Source organism: Coenobita brevimanus, chromosome 93 (assembly GCF_032717465.1).
Source record: "Coenobita brevimanus isolate Jiangsu-jjx chromosome 93, ASM3271746v2, whole genome shotgun sequence".
NCBI classification, from domain to species: Eukaryota; Metazoa; Arthropoda; class Malacostraca; order Decapoda; family Coenobitidae; genus Coenobita; species Coenobita brevimanus.
In genome coordinates, this window is record NC_137046.1 from 61,066,954 (window position 1) to 61,088,477 (window position 21,524).

Consider the following 21,524-nt stretch of genomic DNA (forward strand, 5'->3'; position numbering starts at 1 on the left):
GAGTGAGGTTGGGGTGAGAGGGGGTATTAGTGAGGGTGAGGGAGGGGAAGGAGGTGAGGTGGGGATGAGGGGTATTAGTGAGGGTGGGGGTGAGAGGGGGTATTAGTGAGAGTGAGGGAGGGGTGAGGGGTGAAAGGGGGTATTATTGAGGGAAGGGCTGAAAGGTGAGGCGGGATGAGAGGGGGGTATTAGTGAGGGTGGGTCAGAGATGAGGCTGGGGTGAGAGGGGGTATTAGTGAGGGAGTGGGGGGTGAGAGGGGGGTATTAGTGAGGGAGGGGTGAGGGGTGAGAGGGGGGTATTAGTGAGGGAGGGAATGAGGGGTGAGAGGAGGGTATTAGTGAGGGAGGGGGTGAGAGGTGAAGTGGGGGGGTATTAGTGAGGGAGGGGGTGAGGGGTGAGGTGGGGGGGTCTGGCACAGGGTCAATAAGAAGTGTCTGCCTTCCTGCCTCACTCCCCGTCATGCATCATGCACCACTCACGCCACCGCCACCTCCACCGCACTCCACCACACTGTTCTTGTTGTTCTTGTTCTTCCACCACACTCCACATCCACCCTACCACTCCACCACACTGTTCTTGTCGTTCTTGTGCTTCCACCACACTCCACATCCACCCCACCACCCCACTTCACCACACTGTTCTTGTTTTTCTTCTCCACTACTTAGCCACCTCCATTTCCACCTCCACCACACCACCACATTGTTCTTGTTCTTATTCTCCACCACACTTCACATCCACCACACTACCACACTCCTCCTTCACCACATCACAACCTCTACACACACTCAACCACACTGTTCTTGTTCTTCCACCACACAGATCCACATTACACTCCACCACACTCCACCTTACACTCAGGTTCTGTGTTTTTGTTCTAGTTCTTCCACAATATTAACACCTCCTCCCCTCTCCACTCCACTCCACTCCACTCCATTCCACACCACCACATTCCACCACAATACATTCAGGCTTAGTGCCCATGTTCATGTTATCCTTCCACTCTGTTACTCTTGTTCCTCCTCCTCCTCTTCCTTCTCCTTCTTCTTCTTCTTCTTCTTCTTCATCTTCTTCCAGTCCCTCACCCTCCCTAATTTCCTTCATTTTTTATTAATGTTCTTCACCTCCTCGCCTCTCTTGTATTTTCTTGTTAATTTTGTTCATATACATTACGCTATACTCTTTTCACTCAGACTTGGCCTAAAAAGTTATGTGTATCTTGAATGCTGAGTTATAGCAAGAGAGTAGGACTGCAGAAAGGCGCTAGTCACGAAGAAGTGCTATGGAAAGAAGATGGAGCAATAGCATTCTCTCTCTCTCTCTCTCTCTCTCTCTCTCTCTCTCTCTCTCTCTCTCTCTCATTACTTTCCCCCGTTAATTCCACAGTTAATTATAGAAAAAAGTACATATTAAATTTCCTTGTTTCCTCTAAAGGTGATTAGTTTGTTTCCCCCATTTTGCCATGTTGGAGAGGGGCGCCTTCAAGTGGTGGCACTGATATAACCGGGTGGTGGAGCTGCCCGGTTATACAAATGTCTGCCTTTCCCCTCTCCGTCCCCCGATAGGAAAATACTGGACTGCAGAAGGAGGGCGGCTTTGGTTTGCATTCCACTGGCTTTACGTTCCGATGCGCCTGGGTTTGCAACTACTACTACTACTGCTGCTACTACAACTACTACTACTACTACTACTACTACCACCACCACAACTACTACTACTACTACTACTACCACCACCACAACTACTACTACTACTACTGCTGCTGCTGCTGCTACTGCTATTACTACTACTACTACTTCTACTATTTTTTAAAGAGAAGATGAATTGCGGAAGAAAAAACAAATAAAAAAATCCATACACCAGATTACAGGTGTCCTCCATTCATTAAAAAATCTGTAACAACTGGACATGAATTACTGCTGCTACTACTAGTGTTTTTATTATTATTATTATTATTATTTTTACTACTACCACTACTGCTACTATAGGTGTGTATATGACCTTCAAAAGCTACGTACTGGCTTCCTTACACATTGGCACAGTTTTAATACAACTGATACGGCCAATAGAAAACAATTTTAACAAGATTTTACGTCAGATTCTTCCTGCAATTCCTTTAACACGTTTCCCTGGCTTGAGGTGATAAGATTTCTACCCATCACAGAGGAGACAGTGCTATATTTTTTCTTACGTGATTTACGTTCAATATTTATGGTGGTTTTGTATGAGTTTTTATGTAGTTTTATTATTATTACTATTATTATTATTATTATTATTATTATTATTATTATTATTTCTTTTCCCTGTGATTTAGAGTTTTTTCATTATTTATGCATTTTGTATCTATAGTTTTCCTTATTCCTCCATCTTACTTCACTCCATCCTTAGGCGGTAAAAAGAGGTCAGGATGTTGATGATTATGATTTATTTATGTATTTATTTATTTATCTAGTTATTTATTTTTATTTTGTATACATATTTTTCGCCGTGGGTGTTGTGGGGCGGCAATATGCGAGCACCTTAACCCCGCAAAGGCGCCATCTTGCGGTGTTGTGGTGAGGGCGACCGCAGCTCAGCACATTACCGTCACCTCGGGACCCTCTCTCGCTTCACCCCACCACAAATGTCCACCCTCCACGCCACCATTATCATCTCTCTACTTCTTTTATTTATTTATTTATTTATTTTATTTTTGTAATTTATTGTGACGCCAGTATTCTTTCCTAGTTCCTATTATTTAGCACTGTCTCCTCTGTGATACGTAAAAATCTTTTCTCACCCGCTTGTTGTTACTGTAATCCACCCACACGCGGACTCCCTTCTTCTTCCCCTTCTACTTCGTCTTCATCTTCTTCCTCTTCTTCCCCTTCTACTTCGTCTTCTTCTTCTTTTTCGTCTTCCTCATCATCTTCTCTGTCCTTTTTAAAAAATAATGTTCACGCTCTATCCTCCCATTATCGTATCTCATTTTCCCGCCATTTTTGCAAGACCTATATTATTTTTTCTTCCTCTTGTTGCCAGGATCCACCCACATAGGCACCAGCGACCCGCATTCTGTAATTTTAGATGTATGTTACTTTGAGAAATGTGTCGAAACTCATCGCGTGGGAAACTGTCCATTGAGTGATTTAGTTCCGTCAAATAAAACGACAATAGCAGGTGGTGGAAGTGGTCCTGGGATGTTAGTAGTGGTAGTTATGATGACAGTGTTGGTATTGGGATAGTAGCAGTAGTAGTGGTGGTGGTGGTGTTGGTGGTAGGAGGAGGAGGAGGAGTAATAGTAGTAGTAGTAGCAGTAGTTGCAGTTGACGTAGTTGTTGTAATAGTTGTAGTAGTAGCAGTAGTCATAGTCATAGCAGTAATAGCCTAATAGCAGTAGTAGTAATGGTGGTAGCAATGATAAAGAATATCGCCAGTGGATAAACAACGACAGCCACACCCAAACAAGGAGTAATGTGTGTGTTGTATTATGCCATTCACTCGCCATCACACACGCGCTTCCCGCCTACCAACTCGACTACCCTCTCCACATACAACCTGTTTACATCAGCCTGGCGTATAATTGCTGCCTCTCCGTCTTGTATACTGAGCTGTAGTGAGAGATTAGCGCTTGGAATGTGGTGCTAGTCACGAAGAAGTACTATGGAGAGGATGTAGAGCCGTACCGCCAACTCGCCCACCGCCTCCGTACACCCACACTCCGTTCACTTTGACTTGGCGTAAAATGCAGTCTCTCCTTTTTGAATGCTGAGTTGTAGCGAGAGAATAACATTTGGACTATGGTGGTAGTCACGAAGAAGTGCTGTGGAAAGTGAAAAAAACTATTGAGTAACGCCAACAGGAGTATTCACAGAGAGCATAACACTCTCATGGCCGGGATAACTCTAGTATTTATTATCTATCTTTAACTATTAACGCTAAAAATTAAGGGGTTGCGTTTCCTTTCGCGATTAAAGGTTTTAAGGGAGAGAGAGAAGTACCTCATTCATTTCTCGTGCAACCTCATTTGTTCAGAGTCCAGATCTCTTCCCCCCCCCCCCCAGCTTTCCCTGGATCCGATAAAAGGAGATTCCAGTCCTCATTATAGTATTGTATCCTTTATGGTCGATCCTCATTAGTTCGGTACTGCCCCCCCCCTCTCTCTCTCTCTTTCTCTCTGAATCATATTAGAGTCTTGGATCGTTACTGAGGAGGGGTATTCAGTGTTGTAAGATAGCTTTATAGTGTGTGTGTGTGTGTGTGTGTGTGTGTGTGTGTGTGTGTGTGTGTGTACAGTGAAATACTTCCACGTAAATGTATTACATTTGTTTGTGCGTGGCTTTGTTGTGTGTGTGGGTGTTTATAATATTGTGCATGTGACTCTCTCTCTCTCTCTCTCTCTCTCTCTCTCTCTCTCTCTCTCTCTCTCACACACACACACACACACACATAGAGCAGCGGGCCAAGGCTAGGTGACCATAGTCCAGGACATATGAGAATACGAGATCGCCCTACGCCCTTGGTAGTGTTTACACACCTCGCTGGTGCAGTGGTAACGTTCTCGCTTGCCAACTGGTGGAAGGGAGTTCGCGCCTCGCTCAGGTTGCGAAAAGTTTCACTGACGAAGTGGGTGGTTACTGTCCCCCTTGAGCAAGGGGACGGGTGTGTGCGTGTGTGAAGGTCACAGCCTTGCCCTTAGATCGGACTATATGAGCTCTCAGCTCCCTTCCGGGGGGGTAAAAGCTGACCATCACGACCATCAAGTGATCCTGACCGACCCGGTGAATTACACACACACTACTTTCAGACTATTTTATTCAGTTGAGGGGACGCTTTTCCAACTGGAAGGGTTACATATAGCCTTCATTAACCCCTTCAGTACAAGTGGCCTTTCTTAAGCTGATCAAAATCGTCTGGAAGTAGCAAGAATAGACCAGAAATTCCTAATAGTAGTAGTAGTAGCAGTAGTAGTTTTAGTAGCTGTACCGGTAATAGTAGCAGTAGCAGTAGTGGTAACAGTAGTAGTGGCAGTAATAGTAGTAGTAATTGTAGTAGTAATAGTAGTAGTAGTAGTAGTAGCTGCATCCAATCTCATCTTAACTACTTAAGACTGAAGGTGCCCTCCTCCTGTAGTGCACCATCCTTCCTTTGGGGGATATTGAGAGTGTTAAAGGACGTTTGGATAACCGGGCAGTGGAGCCGCTTATTTATATCAGTGCCTCCACATGAAGGCGTCCCTCTCCAGCACCATCACTTCCTAAATCCCCCCCCCCACACAAAAGCCCCACCCCCACAAACCCAGAACCCCCCTTAGAGATAATAATAATACCCCCCCCCCTCCCCAGTTTACACTATCACATGGGGCTGAGCCAGACAACACGAGTATCTGGGTCGAGTGTAGGTGGGTGTGGTGGTGTAGGTGGGTGTGGTGGGTAGACAGTACGTGGGTGTGGGTGTGGGTGTACTAGAGTGTTTGGGCGGGTGGGTTGGTTGGGTTAAGGTCCATAGCCAATAGTAGTGTGTGTGTGTGTGTGTGTGTGTGTGTGTGTGTGTGTGTGTGTGTGTCGTAGCGTTTTGATACACCCTCTCTCCTCATCTCTCACCTTCTCCCTCTCTTTCATCCCCTTCCCCTTCCTTCCTCCTCCCTCCCTCCCTCTCTCCTCTGTCACCCCTTTTTTTCTCTCTCTCACTTCTTCCTTCCTCTTCCCACCCTCCTCTCTCCCTCCTTACTCTTCCCCCTCACCTTTTGCTCCCCTGCCTCCTCCCAACCTGCTCCCTTCGTTATTGCTCCACATCACCTCTCCCACACCATATACACACTCTCTCCCCCCATCCCTACACTCTTGCTTCTCCCTTACCCCTTCTGTGGCTGTTTCTTACTTATTCCCCCCCTCCCTCCACACACACACACACACACACACACACACACACACACACACACACACACACACACACACACACACACACACACACACACACACACACACACACACACACCTTCCGACTTCCTCACTTAGGTCGACCCCCTCCCTTCCATGACCCTCACCCTTTGTCTTCACCCCCACTCTCCCCCTGCTCCCCATCCCTTCATTCCACCCTATCTCACCCCTGCCACCCACCCTGCCTACTTCTCCCCTACCTAACCCTACCTACTCCCTACCCATGCCCTCCTCACCCTTTCCCATTCCTTCTTTCCTCCCACTACCCCCCTCCGCCCACCCACCCCGATTATTCTCCCACACTCTGTTCTCTCTCACCTCTCACCACCCACTCTCCACATCTTATTTCCCCACCCCACCTCCTTTCTCCCCTGCCTCCCAAACCCCTCCCCCTCTCCAAAATCATTTCCCCTCCCCTCCCTTCTCGCCCTCCTTCTAATCCCCCCATGTCCCTCTCCCTCTCCCTCCCTACCCCCTCCATTCCCCCTCCTTCCCAACCCACACACACCCACCTAACATCCCCACTTCCACCCCCACTCCCCCACCCCACCCCACCCCATCCCAGTCCCCACTCCCACCCCCACTCCCCCACCCCACCCCATCCCAGTCCGCCTTCCCTTCCCCCGCTATAAATAGAATGGTTAGCGCCAGTATTTCTTGCAGGGCAGCCACCTCTCCTCACCTCACCCCGACACACACACTCACACTGCCCTTAACTCCACGCTCAATCTCAGAATCATCTTACTTCCACGCTCTCTCTCACTCACACTGACCTCACCTCCACGCTCACTCACACTCAGTTCCACACCTCCACGCTCACTCACACTCGGTCCCGCACACACACTGCCCACTCAATGTTCACTCTCCCTCACATTCACACTGCCCTCACCCCCACGTTCATTCACACTCACACTCACACTGACCTCACCTCCACCCTCGCTCACACTCGTACACACTGACTGACCTACTCACACTCACCCTGCCTTCACACACAAACACCAGCGCGCGCGCGCACGCACGCGCACGCACACACACACACACACACACACACACACACACACACACACACACACACACACACACACACACACACACACACACACACACACACACACACACACACACACACACACATCATATTTTAAGTGGGTTTGGTGATTCCGTAAAGCCTACTGGTTAGCGATTTATTCCGCACTTAAAAATCCCCTTGAATGTTATTGATGAAAACCACGTTCATATTAACACAATATAAATAACATATAAAAGATTATAGTAGTTGCAATCACGGGCCCAGATGAATGTGAACCCCGTGGAGAGCAGGCTCAAGCTCCTCTCCTGCGGTCCACCATCCTCATTTCGGGGGATAGGGAGATAAATGAGGGATGTTTCTTTATCCAGGTAGTTGAGCCCCCCCGTATATATATATCAGTGCCACCACATGAAGGCGTCCCTCTCTCCAGCACCACACAGAACGGACTTGGAGGATAGTATGGAGACTAAATTGCTGAGGAGTAGGTGTTAAGATGTCTTCCCTGCCACATAGAACACGACTTAAAACTTAAATGTTGATGAATATTTAAGGGATTTCAAGGGATGTCTGCGCTTGTTAGATCTGATCAGTAGAGAGAGAGAGAGAGAGAGAGAGAGAGAAGCTTTTGTCTGATATCCCTCAAGTGTGAAGTAGACGCAGTGGAACAGTAAGGAAATTTTTGTCACATGAACGAAGCGGAAAAGTAGGCGGTATTTTTGTCAAGCGAGAAGAAGACAGTGGAAGAGTAAGCGAATTTTTGTCCCTGCCTATGTCGCCTCGAGAAGAAGACACAGTGGAAGGGGAAGCGAATTTGTATCCCTGCCTGTGTCGCCTCCACCTAATCCCAGTGTACTACGCATCAGGCCTGGGAAATGCGAGGAACTGGGAGCAAGCTAGACGACAGGTTACTTGCCAACTTTTGTACAGTCAGACACATGAGTTCACTGTGCTATCTAACTTGTCTCTACTTCACACTTCAGGTATATCAGACAAAAGTTCATCTACTATGTCACTACGACTACTTCACGCTTAAGCACTTTCGATACTTTCCTCCCTGACGCATCGAATAAACGAGAATTACCCACAGCCAGAGAAACATACCAAGCCTCTCTCAGCTTTGGAATATTAGCCAGGAGAGACGAAAGTGAGGAAAGTGACAACCAGAAGAGTCGAAATATCACGTGAACTTTTGTCTGCAACCATAGGTCATTAATAGAATCCTTGGGGCTGGATATTGTATTTATAAAGATTCTTAACCACTGTGAAGGATAAACAAAATACTCAGTACATCACTGTTATTAAAAATGGTTCGTTTTTTTCGTAATCTTTCACTTTTAATGTTCACCCTAGCTTATTGTGAAGTCTATGGCAGCTATATGAGTGAAAACAAAACATTAAACAATATTTTTTTTCTAGCTGACTGAAGTTCCAGAAAGTTCGCGGGTTTGACTCTCTCTCTCTCTCTCTCTCTCTCTCTCTCTCTCTCTCGAAACGATTTTACACAGCACAGCTTGTCACAGGAAACCTTTTGTTCTGAGGTGACGTCTTGTAATTACCTCATTGCCGCTTCATCAAGAGTTTTAGTAATAATAATATTATTATTATTATCATCATCATTATTATTATTATTATTATTATTATTAACTTTGTGTTCTCTGTTTCTTTGTCTCATATTTGTGTTATTTCCTTTGTTAACTTTGAATTGTACGTCACTTTCCTTCCTGAAGTACAGTCAGATGCAGGAGAGAGAGAGAGAGAGAGAGAGTTACAAGCACAATATTACAAACACCCATACATAATCAACATTCACACAGCCGAATATATTCACGCGGGCATCACACACACACACACACACACACACACACACACACACACACACACACACACACACACACACACACACACACACACACACACACACACACACACACACACACACACACACACACACACAGGAAAACTAGCTGTATCCTTCCTGTGCCTGAAACGAAATGAACTACGACAAAAGAAAAAAAGTCATTCATTTCCACACCGACTGACGCTTTTCCTCTCCCAGTGATACGGTAATTTTTTATATATTAAGACAAGGGTGTTCTGAAGGCAGGGTGGTCCATATATAGCACCCCTCTAGAAATTTGGTGCTGGAGAGAGACGCCTTCGTGTGGTGGCACTGATGTCAATGGGGGAAATTCACTGCCCTGTTATACAAACGTCCCTCATCTCCCTCTCCTTTCCCTCAGAAGAGAGTGGTGGACTGCCAAAGAAACAAACTTCAGCCTGTAGTCCACTGGGTTCTCTTTACAAATGACCATGGGGCTACGACACCAGTAACTACTACTACTACTACTACTAGAAACTCACGTGTCAGTTTTATGTGTTGTGGGAACTTTTCTGTCTGCTGATATGGGCTTGGGTGTGGCAGTGGGATTAGGAAATGAAGAAATGGTGCAGGCTAAACACTGATAACGTTTACTGAACCGACCTCTCAACACAAACGAACAGACAAATAGAAGCCTGCAGATGTGTATGTGTGTGTGTGTGTGTGTGTGTGTGTGTGTGTGTGAGAGAGAGAGAGAGAGAGAGAGAGAGAGAGAGAGAGAGAGAGAGAGAGAGAGAGAATTGCATTGTCTTGTGCTGCCACTGAGTTACGTGAAGTAAGCAAAAGGAGACAATTTGAGAAAGAACTTTAAACACACCCAAAGTCACTGAACTCTCCATCCGGCCGACATCCCCTTTTATAGACTGTGTAGCACCGTTCTTTTAGCGAATTATTAAACCTGGTCTATCTATCTATTGCCAGACGCCATGATCTCGTAAGGGGTGGCCATTTGACTTTGAGTTATTTGTTTTACGGGGAGGGGCACTAACCCTCCACCAACTCACTTGTTGACATCTAGGGAGCACGTATGGTTTGGTTATATGGTTACCACCCAGCATTGTAAATGGTTTCTTGGCTTACAGGAAACCATTTGGCCTGTCACTCAATGTAAAGCCACCTGTAAAGGAAAGAAAAGCAATAAGAAGTGACAGGAAAGATGGAAGAAATAGGAAGAGAGGAGGGCAGGCTCAGAAAAAGAACGATAAAGGCTAAGGAAGAAGTAGGCAGCACTACATCAAGTGAGTGGATGATGGTCGCCACCACCTACCACTATTAAACTTGGTACACTGTGATAATGACTTTGTTATTCATTTATATTTTTAGTACCAAAATAGTGTGCATTAATAGTTTACAAGAGGATACTGAGGTGTAATGTGCAAAATAAATCGCTAAGTAAGAGGTGTTATGGAATCCCCAAAGTCACTAGGATACGACACTTCCTTCTCGTAAGTCAAGGAGCTCCCTAACACATCTTCCTTTGCGATTTATTTGAGCCAGTTCACCATAATATTGCCTTGTATGCTTTATTATTATTATTATTATTATTATTATTATTATTATTATGACAGCTGGCGTAAATAATATCCATTCATCTCTTATCCAATCATTTTTCCTCACTTAGCAGCGTAAGGTCCAGGGACTAAGGTACTCAGTGCCGAAATTTAAAACAAGGATGGCCAGCCTCACTCGTCCCTGAGTCACTTTATGTGTGCAGTAAACCCGAATCACTCCCCGGTTGTCAGCCTTTACGGGCCCCTTCCGGTTGGAGGCCCGTAACCCACTAGACCACCGGGCTGATGAGAATATGCCTGTGGGAGGTATTCTAAATGGCTCTGGAAATTACGTAACATCTCTTAGCAGACGATTTAGTCCACTTATTACACCACAATATCCTCTCATGCTCCAGAATGGTGTAATATGTTCGTAATCTATCCTTACTTTTACTTAACTCTTTTCCTCTTGTCGCAGTCAGCGGTAAGGAGCGGAAAAGAGGCATTACATTGACGTCAGGGCGGGTTTTCTGTGGATGTGGATGTTGCTCCATTTTCTCCAGCCCCTCTGAGCCTGATTATTATTATTATTAGTAGTAGTAGTAATAGTAGTAGTAGTACTATTACTACTACTACTACTACTGTACAGTAGATTAGATGATGAATGAATGAATGAAAATATTATTATTATTATTATTATTATTATTATGGATACTACTGCTACAACAACAATAACAACAACTACCACTACTACTACTACTACTGCTACTATTGTTATTATTATGCAGTCTAAACACAAGCAAGCAGACGTGAGTGGAGACATCGGAAGTGTACATTTCCTGTGTGTACGAGTATGTGAGTGAATGTAACAGTACACTTTCTAGTCAGTGTCCTAGTGGCGGTCAGAGCACACAAACACACGAACACAAACACCTCGAATATACTGCAAGTTTGAAATATACAACGAATATAAGAACTACGTTGATAAAAAAATACCTAGAAAGAAAAAAGAAAACGTTGCGTTGTAGAAGGAAAACTAAAATTGTACGAGTAGCCAAGATGGTCCTGAACAAGTCTTCGAAAGGTACAGTCTGTGGTTTAGGCGCCAATTGTAGTTTATGTTTTGTGCTATTTTCAGTTTATATTTTAGCCCCGTTCTTCGGTATATTTTTGTGCCATTTCCAGTTATTTTGGGGCCATTATTCGTGACATTTTTGTGCCATTATTAGTTATTTTAGGCCATTATCAGTTATATTTCTGGGCCATTATCATTTATATTTTTGTGCCATTTTCGTGATTTTTTGTGCCATTATCATATATATATATATATATATATATACACACACAGTGCCATTTTCGCATATATTTTTGGGTCATTATCAGTAATATTTTTTAGCCATTTTTAGTTATAGGTTTGTGCCATTAAATTATCAGTTATATTTTCATGCCATTTCAGTCATATTTTGTGCATTTCAGTTTATTTTTTGCCATCTTCACATAATATTGTTCCATTTCCAGTATTTTCTTACATTTCCAGTAATATTTTTGGTCCATTTTCCTTTATATTTTAATGCCATTTTCATTTGTGTTTTTATCATATTCATTGTATATATACAGTATATATATATATATATATATATATATATATATATATATATATATATATATATATATATATATACAGTATATATATATATATATATATATATATATATATATATATATATATATATATATATATACTTACTGTATATATGATCAGTGTCAGATTTTATCGTAAAGGGAGATACAGCCTCAGACTTCACTCTACGATCAGTTCAGGCTCACAAATCAGCCATGGCATACTAACTGCGATAACGGTTATCTCTTATCGCTGGGAGGTGGCTTGTTAGACGCTTATTTGACGCACGACTTTCATCTTAATATTCCAGTGCTGAGAGAGAGAGAGAGAGAGAGAGAGAGAGAGAGAGAGAATTTCGAACTGGAGAGGGTTAGATATAGCATTGATTTAACCCCTTTACTACGAGGGGCTTCTCCTAAGAAGGTGGAAATCGTCGGGAATAGTAATAATAGTAGTAGCAGTAGTAGTAGTAGTAGTAATAATAATAATAATAATAATAATAATAATAATAATAATAACGATGGTGGTGGTAATAATAACAATAATAATAATAATAATATTAGCGATGGTGATAATGATGATTGTGGTTGTAATAATAATAATAATGATAATAATAATGATAATAATAATAACGATGGTGATTATGATAATGATGGAGTTGTAACAATAATAATAATGATTATAATGAGCGATGACACTGCTAGACTTTCCGTATTCACAGGCTACCTTACGATCAACCCCAGCCTCACTTATGCAGGAAGGACAAGGAGGATGGAGAATCTCCCCATGACTTGTTCTTCCTGGGGGAAAAAAAATCAGTGACAAGAGGAGAGGTATCGCGATCAGAGATGTGCCGATACCAAATATGTTGGCCGATACCGATACCCACTTTTCAGCCGATACCGATACCGATACTCCGATACTGACAAATGGCCGATGCTTTCCCGATACCGATACTTTTTTATTTTGATTTTATTTATTTGATTATATTTTGATTTATTTGATGCCGGTAGCGTGAGTGTTGTTAATGCAGGAGCAATAGCCTATAGTAATCGATATTATGATAATGTTACATCATACATGTAATTATAATGTAATATAATATCATAACCATCTGTTTATCAGTGTCATGAAACATGTCTTGAATCACATAATAAACCAGAAAAGTATCGGAGTATCGGCCATATTTTTACCTTGCCGATACCGATACCGATACTACAAAAAAAAAAAAAAAACTGATACTGCCGATACCGATACTGATACTGTCGGCACATCGCTAATCACAGTTACTTTTGTTTTAGCTGGAAAAATTGGTGAAAGGAACGAGCCGAATTTTCCCACGCCACTTCGTTGTTCTTTTTCTTTTCCCGCTATTTAAAATATGACTTACGAGGGGAATATGATCGTAAGTGTCTTTGTGAGTCAGAGTTGTGGCGTCTAGTGTGTCCTGCAATACGTAATGAAGCAGGAGTCCAAAAAAGGCGGCAGACGTCACCGATATCTTCGTGGCTTGCGTACCAGGTCGTGCGGTGAAGGTCGGGACGCAGATGAGGATTCTGGTGGTAAATAAATAAATATGCCTCTACTGTAGGTGTTACTGGATGATTCGTAGCGCCTCTTCCTTAGCTATTTATTTTGCATAATACGTCTTGATTTTTTTTTGGCTGCCAAGACTTGAGGTCGTTTTCTAACGGGCATAGGAGAGTTCTTAGCCCCTCTTCCTTAGCGATTCGTTTTCCACATTACAAAGTATTCTGGGTGGCACTGGAAACCACATATATCTCCTGCAGCGGTTTACTTTGCATATTACACTGTAAAAGGTTTCGTTGCGTCTCTTCCTCGGCGACTTAATTTTCATCTATTATCCAAAAATGATCTTTCTACTGGTAAACATGGAAGCTTGTGGGCAGGCAGTCACAGTTGATGGTTAATAAGCTAAATTTAACCATGCATGTTTCTCGTCACGGAAGCAGGAGTCACTTGCACTGTCTCAGTTCAAGTCAGTGCATACTAAGCCTGCCATTGCCAAAACTCTCCATACACCCCTTGATACCGGAGAGTAGAATGATGATCGGATATCCACCAAGTGCCTTTCATCCGTTAAAATAAATAAATAATAAATAAATAAGTAGATAAAAGCTTCCACCAGCCTAAATAAATAATTAAACAAATACAAGCCACCACCATCCTTAATGACTGAATAAAAGCTTCTACCAGCCTAAGTAAATTAATAAATAAAAGCTCTTGTCATCCTAAATTAATAAATAAAAGCTTCCAACATCATAAATAGATAGATTACTAAAGCCTTAGGCTATGGGTAGGGATCCATATGATTTATAAATATCGTTAATACAGACGCTAATCTTCCACAAGACCTATCACTATGTCTAAAACGTCCCCTTTAATACCAGTTCTGAGAGAGAGAGAGAGAGAGAGAGAGTGATGGGTCAGAGTAGGATACCAAACTTAATGATGTGCGTAGTAATGACGAAGTGGTGACATGAGAGGTAAGAGCAGGATACCAAGCCTTCAGTGGTGTGGGTATTTGTGACAAAGTGGTGACATGTGGAGGTGTGATACAAGTAGCAGGGACCGCTGGGTCTTAGGGAGCGAGGCTGTCAAGTTTGTGCCGAGAGCTGGACATAGAAAAAAAAAGTAAAAGAGAAAAAACAACAACTTTCCTTTCTTGCACCTGAGCTGACCCATGCAAGACGCACCAGCTGTTGCCCTATCCACACAGCCATGATGGCACAGGTGGCAAGTCCAGAGAAAAGTAAATAAATGAATAAATAAATAAAAATAAAGAGGAAATTGAACGGCAATATTGTAGTTGACAAATGAGTGACGCGGTTCAATATTTACGGCAGAATTAATAAGGAAAATACAGTTCGTGTCGTATGTAATTTCACCTCTTCTACATCATTCTTTCGTCTCCTGTCTAATTCGTGTAATATTCTACCACTTCTCGTACTTCTCACTTTCATCTCCTGTCTAGTTTGTCTCGTTTATAATTCACTTCTACTTCTCACTTTCGTCTCTTGTTTACTTTGTTGGTATTTATTTCACCTCTCCTCACTCTCGTCTCCTGTCTGGTATATAATTTTCACCTTTCTTACATCTCACTTTCGTCTCCTGTCTGAATATTGCAAAGCTGAAGGAGGCTCGGTATCTTTTTCTGCCATGACACATACAAGGACGAAAAGTGACGACTTGGGTTGAGTGAAATAAACGCAGTGCAACAGTGGCCGAACTTTGTTTCCTTGCTGTGCCACGTGCTAACTACGCAGAAGGGTTTATGTCGTGTGAATATCAAGTGAGGGTGTACCATGACTGTACTGTAGTTCTTTCACCTTAGCGTGGCCCTGATTTTTGTCCTCTTGCAGCTTATTTCACGTAGCTCAGTGACCAAAGAATAAAAAAAAAAGTGTTGCAACTGTACATTCTTTCCACAGTGCTTCATTCTGACTGGCATCATACTCCTATTCTGGTGTTAATTTATTGAGCTTTCAAAATGGAGAAATGGCAGGGTTAGGTCAGGTTAGAGTAAAAATAGCTTAGTCACTGTTTACTGGATATAACAAACACCGAAAACTGAACATTTTTTTTTTTTTTAGACCAACAGGAGAAAAAAAAAAAACTTAAATCAAACTACATATCCTCCATTCATTAAAAAAAAAAAAAAAAAAGTAACAGGTCGAAGTGCTGATTTTTTGGGAGGCTACATTGCTCACTAAAATCCCTTGTCATCTCCTCACCTAGAAAGCTGAGTTGTAACAATAGACTGACATTAGAATATGGTGCTAGTCACGAAGAAGTGCTGTGGAAAGGATGTACTAAAACGATAAGGGACGGGTGAAAGGCAGAGTGGGGGTGAAAAGCGCTGGTGTGGGTTAGGGCAGGCGCAACAAAACGAATATTGCTTGGGTATGATCTTTTCTTTTGAGTTTCGCGGGGTCAGATATCCGTCTCCCGAATAGTGCATGAAAATTAATATTCACACACACACACACACACACACACACACACACATATATATATATATATATATATATATATATATATATATATATATATATATATATTCCCTGGAATGATTATTGCTTCCATGGCCGGGAGCCATCTGAGTGTGCCTTGCGCATTACGGAGGTTATTCTCTCGGGCATGGAAGCATACATTCCTTTCTCATATCCTTTGACTAACGCAAGAAAGCCTTGGTTTAATCACGCTTGTTCTAATGCTGTCCGCAACAAGGAGAGAGCCTACAAAAGGTACCGGAGCCAACTCACCCCTGAATCACATCATCTTTACGTTTCTGCCCGGAATCGTGCTAAGTCTGTTCTTCACTATACCAAAAATAATTTCATCCATGCTAAATGCTCTCAACTCTCCAACTCGAATTCTTCCCGCTCCTTCTGGCACCTTGCCAAAAATCTTTCTAACAACTTTACCTCATCATCCTTCCCTCCTCTTTTCTACTCTGATGGTTCTGTAGCTATTTCTTCTACTGATAAAGCAGATCTCTTCGCACAGACTTTTTCCTCCAATTCCACCTTAGACGATTCCGGTGCTGTTCCTCCATCACTTCCCCCCTCTGACTTCCTCATGGCTGACAATAAAATTTCTTCAGTTGATGTATTTTCTGCCATCACTGGCCTCAGTACTAACAAGGCATATGGGCCTGATGGGGTCCCTCCTGTTGTTCTCAAGAACTGTGCTTCTGTGCTTACACCCTGCCTAGGCAAACTCTTTCTCCTTTGTCTGTCAACTTGTACCTTTCCTTCTTGCTGGAAGTTTGCTCTCATTCAGCCAGTCCCAAAGAAGGGTGACCACTCCCAACCCTCCAACTATCGTCCAATTGCTTTAACGTCCTGCATTTCAAAAGTTTTCGAGTCAATTCTCAATAGAAAAATTTTAAGGCATCTTTCCTATCACAACCTTCTTTCCGATCGTCAGTACGGGTTCCGTCAGGGACGCTCCACTGGCGATCTTCTCACCTACCTTTCAGACTCCTGGTCATCCTCCTTTCGGGACTTTGGCGAAAGCTTTGCCATTGCACTTGACATCTCAAAGGCTTTCGATCGAGTCTGGCACAAATCTTTAATTTCCAAACTGCCCTCCTACTGTTTCTATCCTTCTATCTGTGCCTTCATCGCTAGCTTCCTTTCTGGTCGTTCTATAGCCGCTGTTGTAGACGGCCATCGTTCTTCTCCTAGATCTATCAACAGTGGTGTTCCTCAGGGCTCTGTTCTATCACCAACTCTCTTCCTTTTATTCATCAATGATCTTCTAAGCTGTACATCTAACCCTATCCACTCATACGCTGATGACTCCACCCTTCACCTTTCCATTCGGTTCCCGCAACGCCCATCTTAACAGTTACTTCAACAAACAAGGGATGAGGCTATGGCACACCTAATGTCTGACTTGGCTCGTATCTCTGACTGGGGTAAAAATAATATGGTTGTTTTTAATGCATCTAAGACTCAGTTCTTACACCTATCAACCCGACAAAATCTTCCACAGGTATACCCACATGTAATGTTTAATAATATTCAGCTTAATCCTGCATCATCCTTGAACATGCTTGGGGTTTCATTTACTCGGGACTTATCTTGAAAAGATCATATTACATCTCTTGTAAAATCTGCATCCAAGAGATTGGGTGTGCTAAGCCGACTCCGCTCTTTCTTTACCCCTGCACAATTGTTGACTATACAGGGGTTTTATCCGCCCCTGTGTGGAGTACAACTCTCATGTGTGGGGAGGCTCCCCACATACAGCTCTTATCAGTAGGGTGGAGTGAAAGGCTTTTCGTCTCATTAACTCTCCTCCTCTTACTGACTCCCTTCAACCTCTGTCTTTTCGCCGCACTGTTGCATCTTTATCTCTTTTCTATCGCTACTTTAATGGTCACTGCTCCTCTGAACTGTCTGCTTGCATTCCTCCACCTCTTCGACGGGCGCGTAGCACCCGTCTGGCAGCAAACTCTCATCCCTTTTCTGTCCAACTCTCTAATGCAAGAGTTAACCGTTACTCCCAGTCTTTCATTTATGCAACAGGTCAGCTCTGGAACTGTCTCCCTCTGTCTGTATTTCCTGGTGCCTATGATCTTCAGTCTTTCAAACGCAGTGTGTCCAGGCATCTCAAAATGATCGGATCTTGAATTTGGCTCGCTATTGTATTTTGTTTTTCTCTTGGAGGGAACTTTTACTGCGGGCTCATGGCCTTTGGTTCCTTCTTCCTCGCAGATATATATATATATATATATATATATATATATATATATATATATATATATATATATATATATATGCAGAGTAGACAGTAGATTGAAAAATATATGTAAAATTTTGAATATATAATTTTGCGAAATATTTGGTACCTCCTGTGTCTAGTTTTCTATTCAGGCTCTAAAGATGTGTATGAGCCTCCGGTACCGGAAAGAACATACACAATAAATGGAACGAACACTCACTATGCCATATTCATTTTAACTTGGCCTCAAAGTGCCATCTCTCCGCCTGTATTGCCGAGATGTAAAAATAGATTAACATTACAGTATGGTTCTAGTCACGAAAAGATAATAATAATAATAATAGTAGTAGTAGTAGTAATAATAATAATAAAGGGAGGGAGAGCATGGTCAAAACTTCAAAAGAACTTGGAGGAACGCAGAAGGTAAACAAAGCAAAAATAGCCAGAGCCAGACGGGGAAACAGGAGGGTTGAAAGTAGACAGACAAAAAGGAACAGTAATACAGAATAGAGAGACATAAGTACGACAAAGAGAATAAACAGATAGAGACAGACAGATAGGCTGAATAAAATAATGAATAATAAAAGAAGGAAGAATATATGGGACAGGGAAGAAAAAACAAGGACGAATAGAAAATGATGAATATAAGGCAACATATTAAAAGAAATAGGAAGAACATATGGCTGAGAGAGAGAGAGAGAGAGAGAGAGAGAGAGAGAGAGAGGAGATTGCTGGAAATAAGGCACAAGGTTAAATTTCGGGAGAAAAAAATGTGGCAGAGAGAGAGAGAGAGAGAGAGAGAGAGAGAGAGAGAGAGAGAGAGAGATGGGACGAACATGGAAGAAATATAGAAAACAGAGGAACCAATACGGAACGTATCTGTAAATGACAGAGAGAGAGAGAAAGAGAGAGAGAGAGAGAAGTATGAGCAGGATACCAAGCTTTAAGTGGTGTGGGTGAAAGTGTGGATGTTTCTCAATACCCCCGTAAGTGTGTCAGCAGCGCCGCCGTGGATGTGGATAGATGGGTGGGTGACGTGGATAGGTGGGTGGGGGGTGGGTGGATAGCTGGATAAGTGACATGGATGGCTGGTAGATGAAATGGATAGCTGGCTGAATGAGGTGGATAGGTGGGTGGATGAGATGGACAGTTTATGAAGATGAATGGGTTGATGGCTTGCTAGGTGCCTAGGTGCATAGCTGGGTGGGTGAGGTATATAGCTGGTTGGGTGAGATGGATAGCTGAGTGGGTGAGATGGATAGCTGGGTGGATAGATGGGTGAATAAAGCTTATACCTGGGTGAATAGCTGGATGGAAGAGTAGACGAGTCGATGAATGTGGATAGATTAATATAGAGAGGATAGATGGGCAGGTAGATAAGTGGATGTGTGGAGCGATTAGTGAATGAGGATGTAGATCTGGGTGGGCGAGAGTAGGTGAGGGTGGATGACTGGGTGAGTTAGGGTGAATCCTTGTTGGTAAGTATTTAAGGATGGATAGGGAAGGGAGTAAAACAACGTGGATGTATAAGTGGAAGAGGATGGATAAATGAGTGATGGGGGCGAGAAGTTGAGTGGATGAGGGTTGAACTGTGTGCGCATGACTCTGGGTAGAAAATCTAGCAAAGAGCTGGGTGGATGACGGTGGAGTGCCAAGTGGATTGTAACATGAAACTGAGAGGACGAGGGGGGATAGCCTATCTGTGGATGAAAATTAGTAGCAGAATGGATAAAAATTCACAGCAGAGTATATAAAGATGGATGAAATGGATGAGATGAAATGGATGAGGATAGACGGTGCAGCGGTCAAGGGCGAACAACGGTTTCTGATTGGATAAATGATGGGCGGTTGGCTGAACGACTGTGTTTGTGTGTGTGTATGTACTGTAGGCTACCTGAGTACGTGATTCTTGGATGATGAGGGTAAACAGTAAATGAAGTGGCAGTGGTGGATATCTGCGAGACCTGGGTGAGGTGGATGAACGCGCTGGGTGCTGGGTGGTTTAAGGTGCCTGAACTGAACTCAGAGTCTGAGAGTGGTTGGTGGGAGGGGAGGAAGGGGAACAAGGAATGGGGCGAGGGTAGGGGGAAGAGAAGACGAGATGGGGGGGAGGCGAGAGGGATACTGATGTTGGCGGGTGGAGACGGTGGTACAGATTCAGATGTTACATTTTCCGCCTGTTTAGAGTTTACAGTGTTTAACATAGTGGAAAGATTATTTGTTCTTCCTGAGTAGTATAATTCTCAACGGGTCAGCGGCCTGTGGATTGCTTGTGGTGGTTGAAATAGTGGATAATTCCTTGACGCGAGTCATTATTGATAACTTATCTCGACCATGTTATCTCTGTGCTTATCTGTTGTTAACTATGATATACGAAGCCAATAGCCTCCTTTAATAATTGTGTCAGTATAATGGTAAAGATTTTTTTGATAGTACTAAAGTATGTAGTGATCGTACTGTAGCAACATAGGCTATTTGATGTGGGAACATTTTTTTTCTATAAAAAAAACTGGTGGTGAGCCCTACATAATTGTATGCAGATTTATCCACTATCACAAGTAAAAATAAGCTATAAATATTATTAACTTGGAACTATCTCATTAGTAAGCAAATACATTCGGTTACATATGTATCACGTCAATACTTACCGCAATTTGTATCTCCACGCCGATTCATAATATATAACAAACACTTATGAATTATTGACCATAATTTTGTGAATGAAGATCTCGAATCCCCTTAAAATCAACGCTTTTCTCTACGTCAGGCTCAGCTGGGAACTCCATTCATTTTGGCGCGCTTCAAGCTTGGAATCTGTTTACCCACAATGCCTCTGTGTTGATGGTGACGTCACAGTGGAGGGGGGACGTAGACGCCATACTGGGTGTAATTGTGGAAATTCTCTGTTATCTCATGCCATCCGTGCAATTTCTAGATGTTGAACGATAAATACATGACATCATACCATCTTAAATATCCAAAAAGTGATTACCAGGAACGAGACTGTTGGGATGGCCGGTAAGTAGAGTGAAGGATAGATGCGAAGAGGACGAGCTCAGCCTCTCTCATGATACTCAAGCAGGACTATCGCCGGTTTCTACCTGACTGAATATACTCCGCCGGCCAAAACTAGAAAAGGCCGAAACGAAAGACTAGTAACTCCATAATGTCTGATTTTGCAGGCAATGGAGACATCCAATGGTGCTTCTCTCAAGTCAAAGGAACCCTAGACGATGACGTTAGTGAAGGTAAGTCTCACAAGTGGTTGTTTATCACGTATCTCACTCACCCTTCCTCTTCCTCTCCCGCTTCAGCTGTTAAAACAGCTGTGGG

General features: G+C 42.9%; 1 protein-coding gene across 3 annotated transcripts in view; it reads left to right on the top strand.

Moving 5' to 3' along the window:
* The window catches only part of tws (protein phosphatase 2 regulatory subunit tws), a 59,624-nt gene that overhangs the window by 6,867 nt on the left and 31,233 nt on the right, over positions 1-21,524 (top strand). For 2 of the 3 annotated variants that reach the window (XM_080282444.1, XM_080282445.1), the window contains exon 2: positions 21,374-21,439. In XM_080282444.1, coding sequence (XP_080138570.1) covers positions 21,374-21,439 — 66 coding nt within the window. Of the gene's footprint in view, positions 1-21,048; positions 21,210-21,373; positions 21,440-21,524 lie in introns of those variants that run through there. The other variant, XM_080282446.1, reaches the window with a different exon arrangement.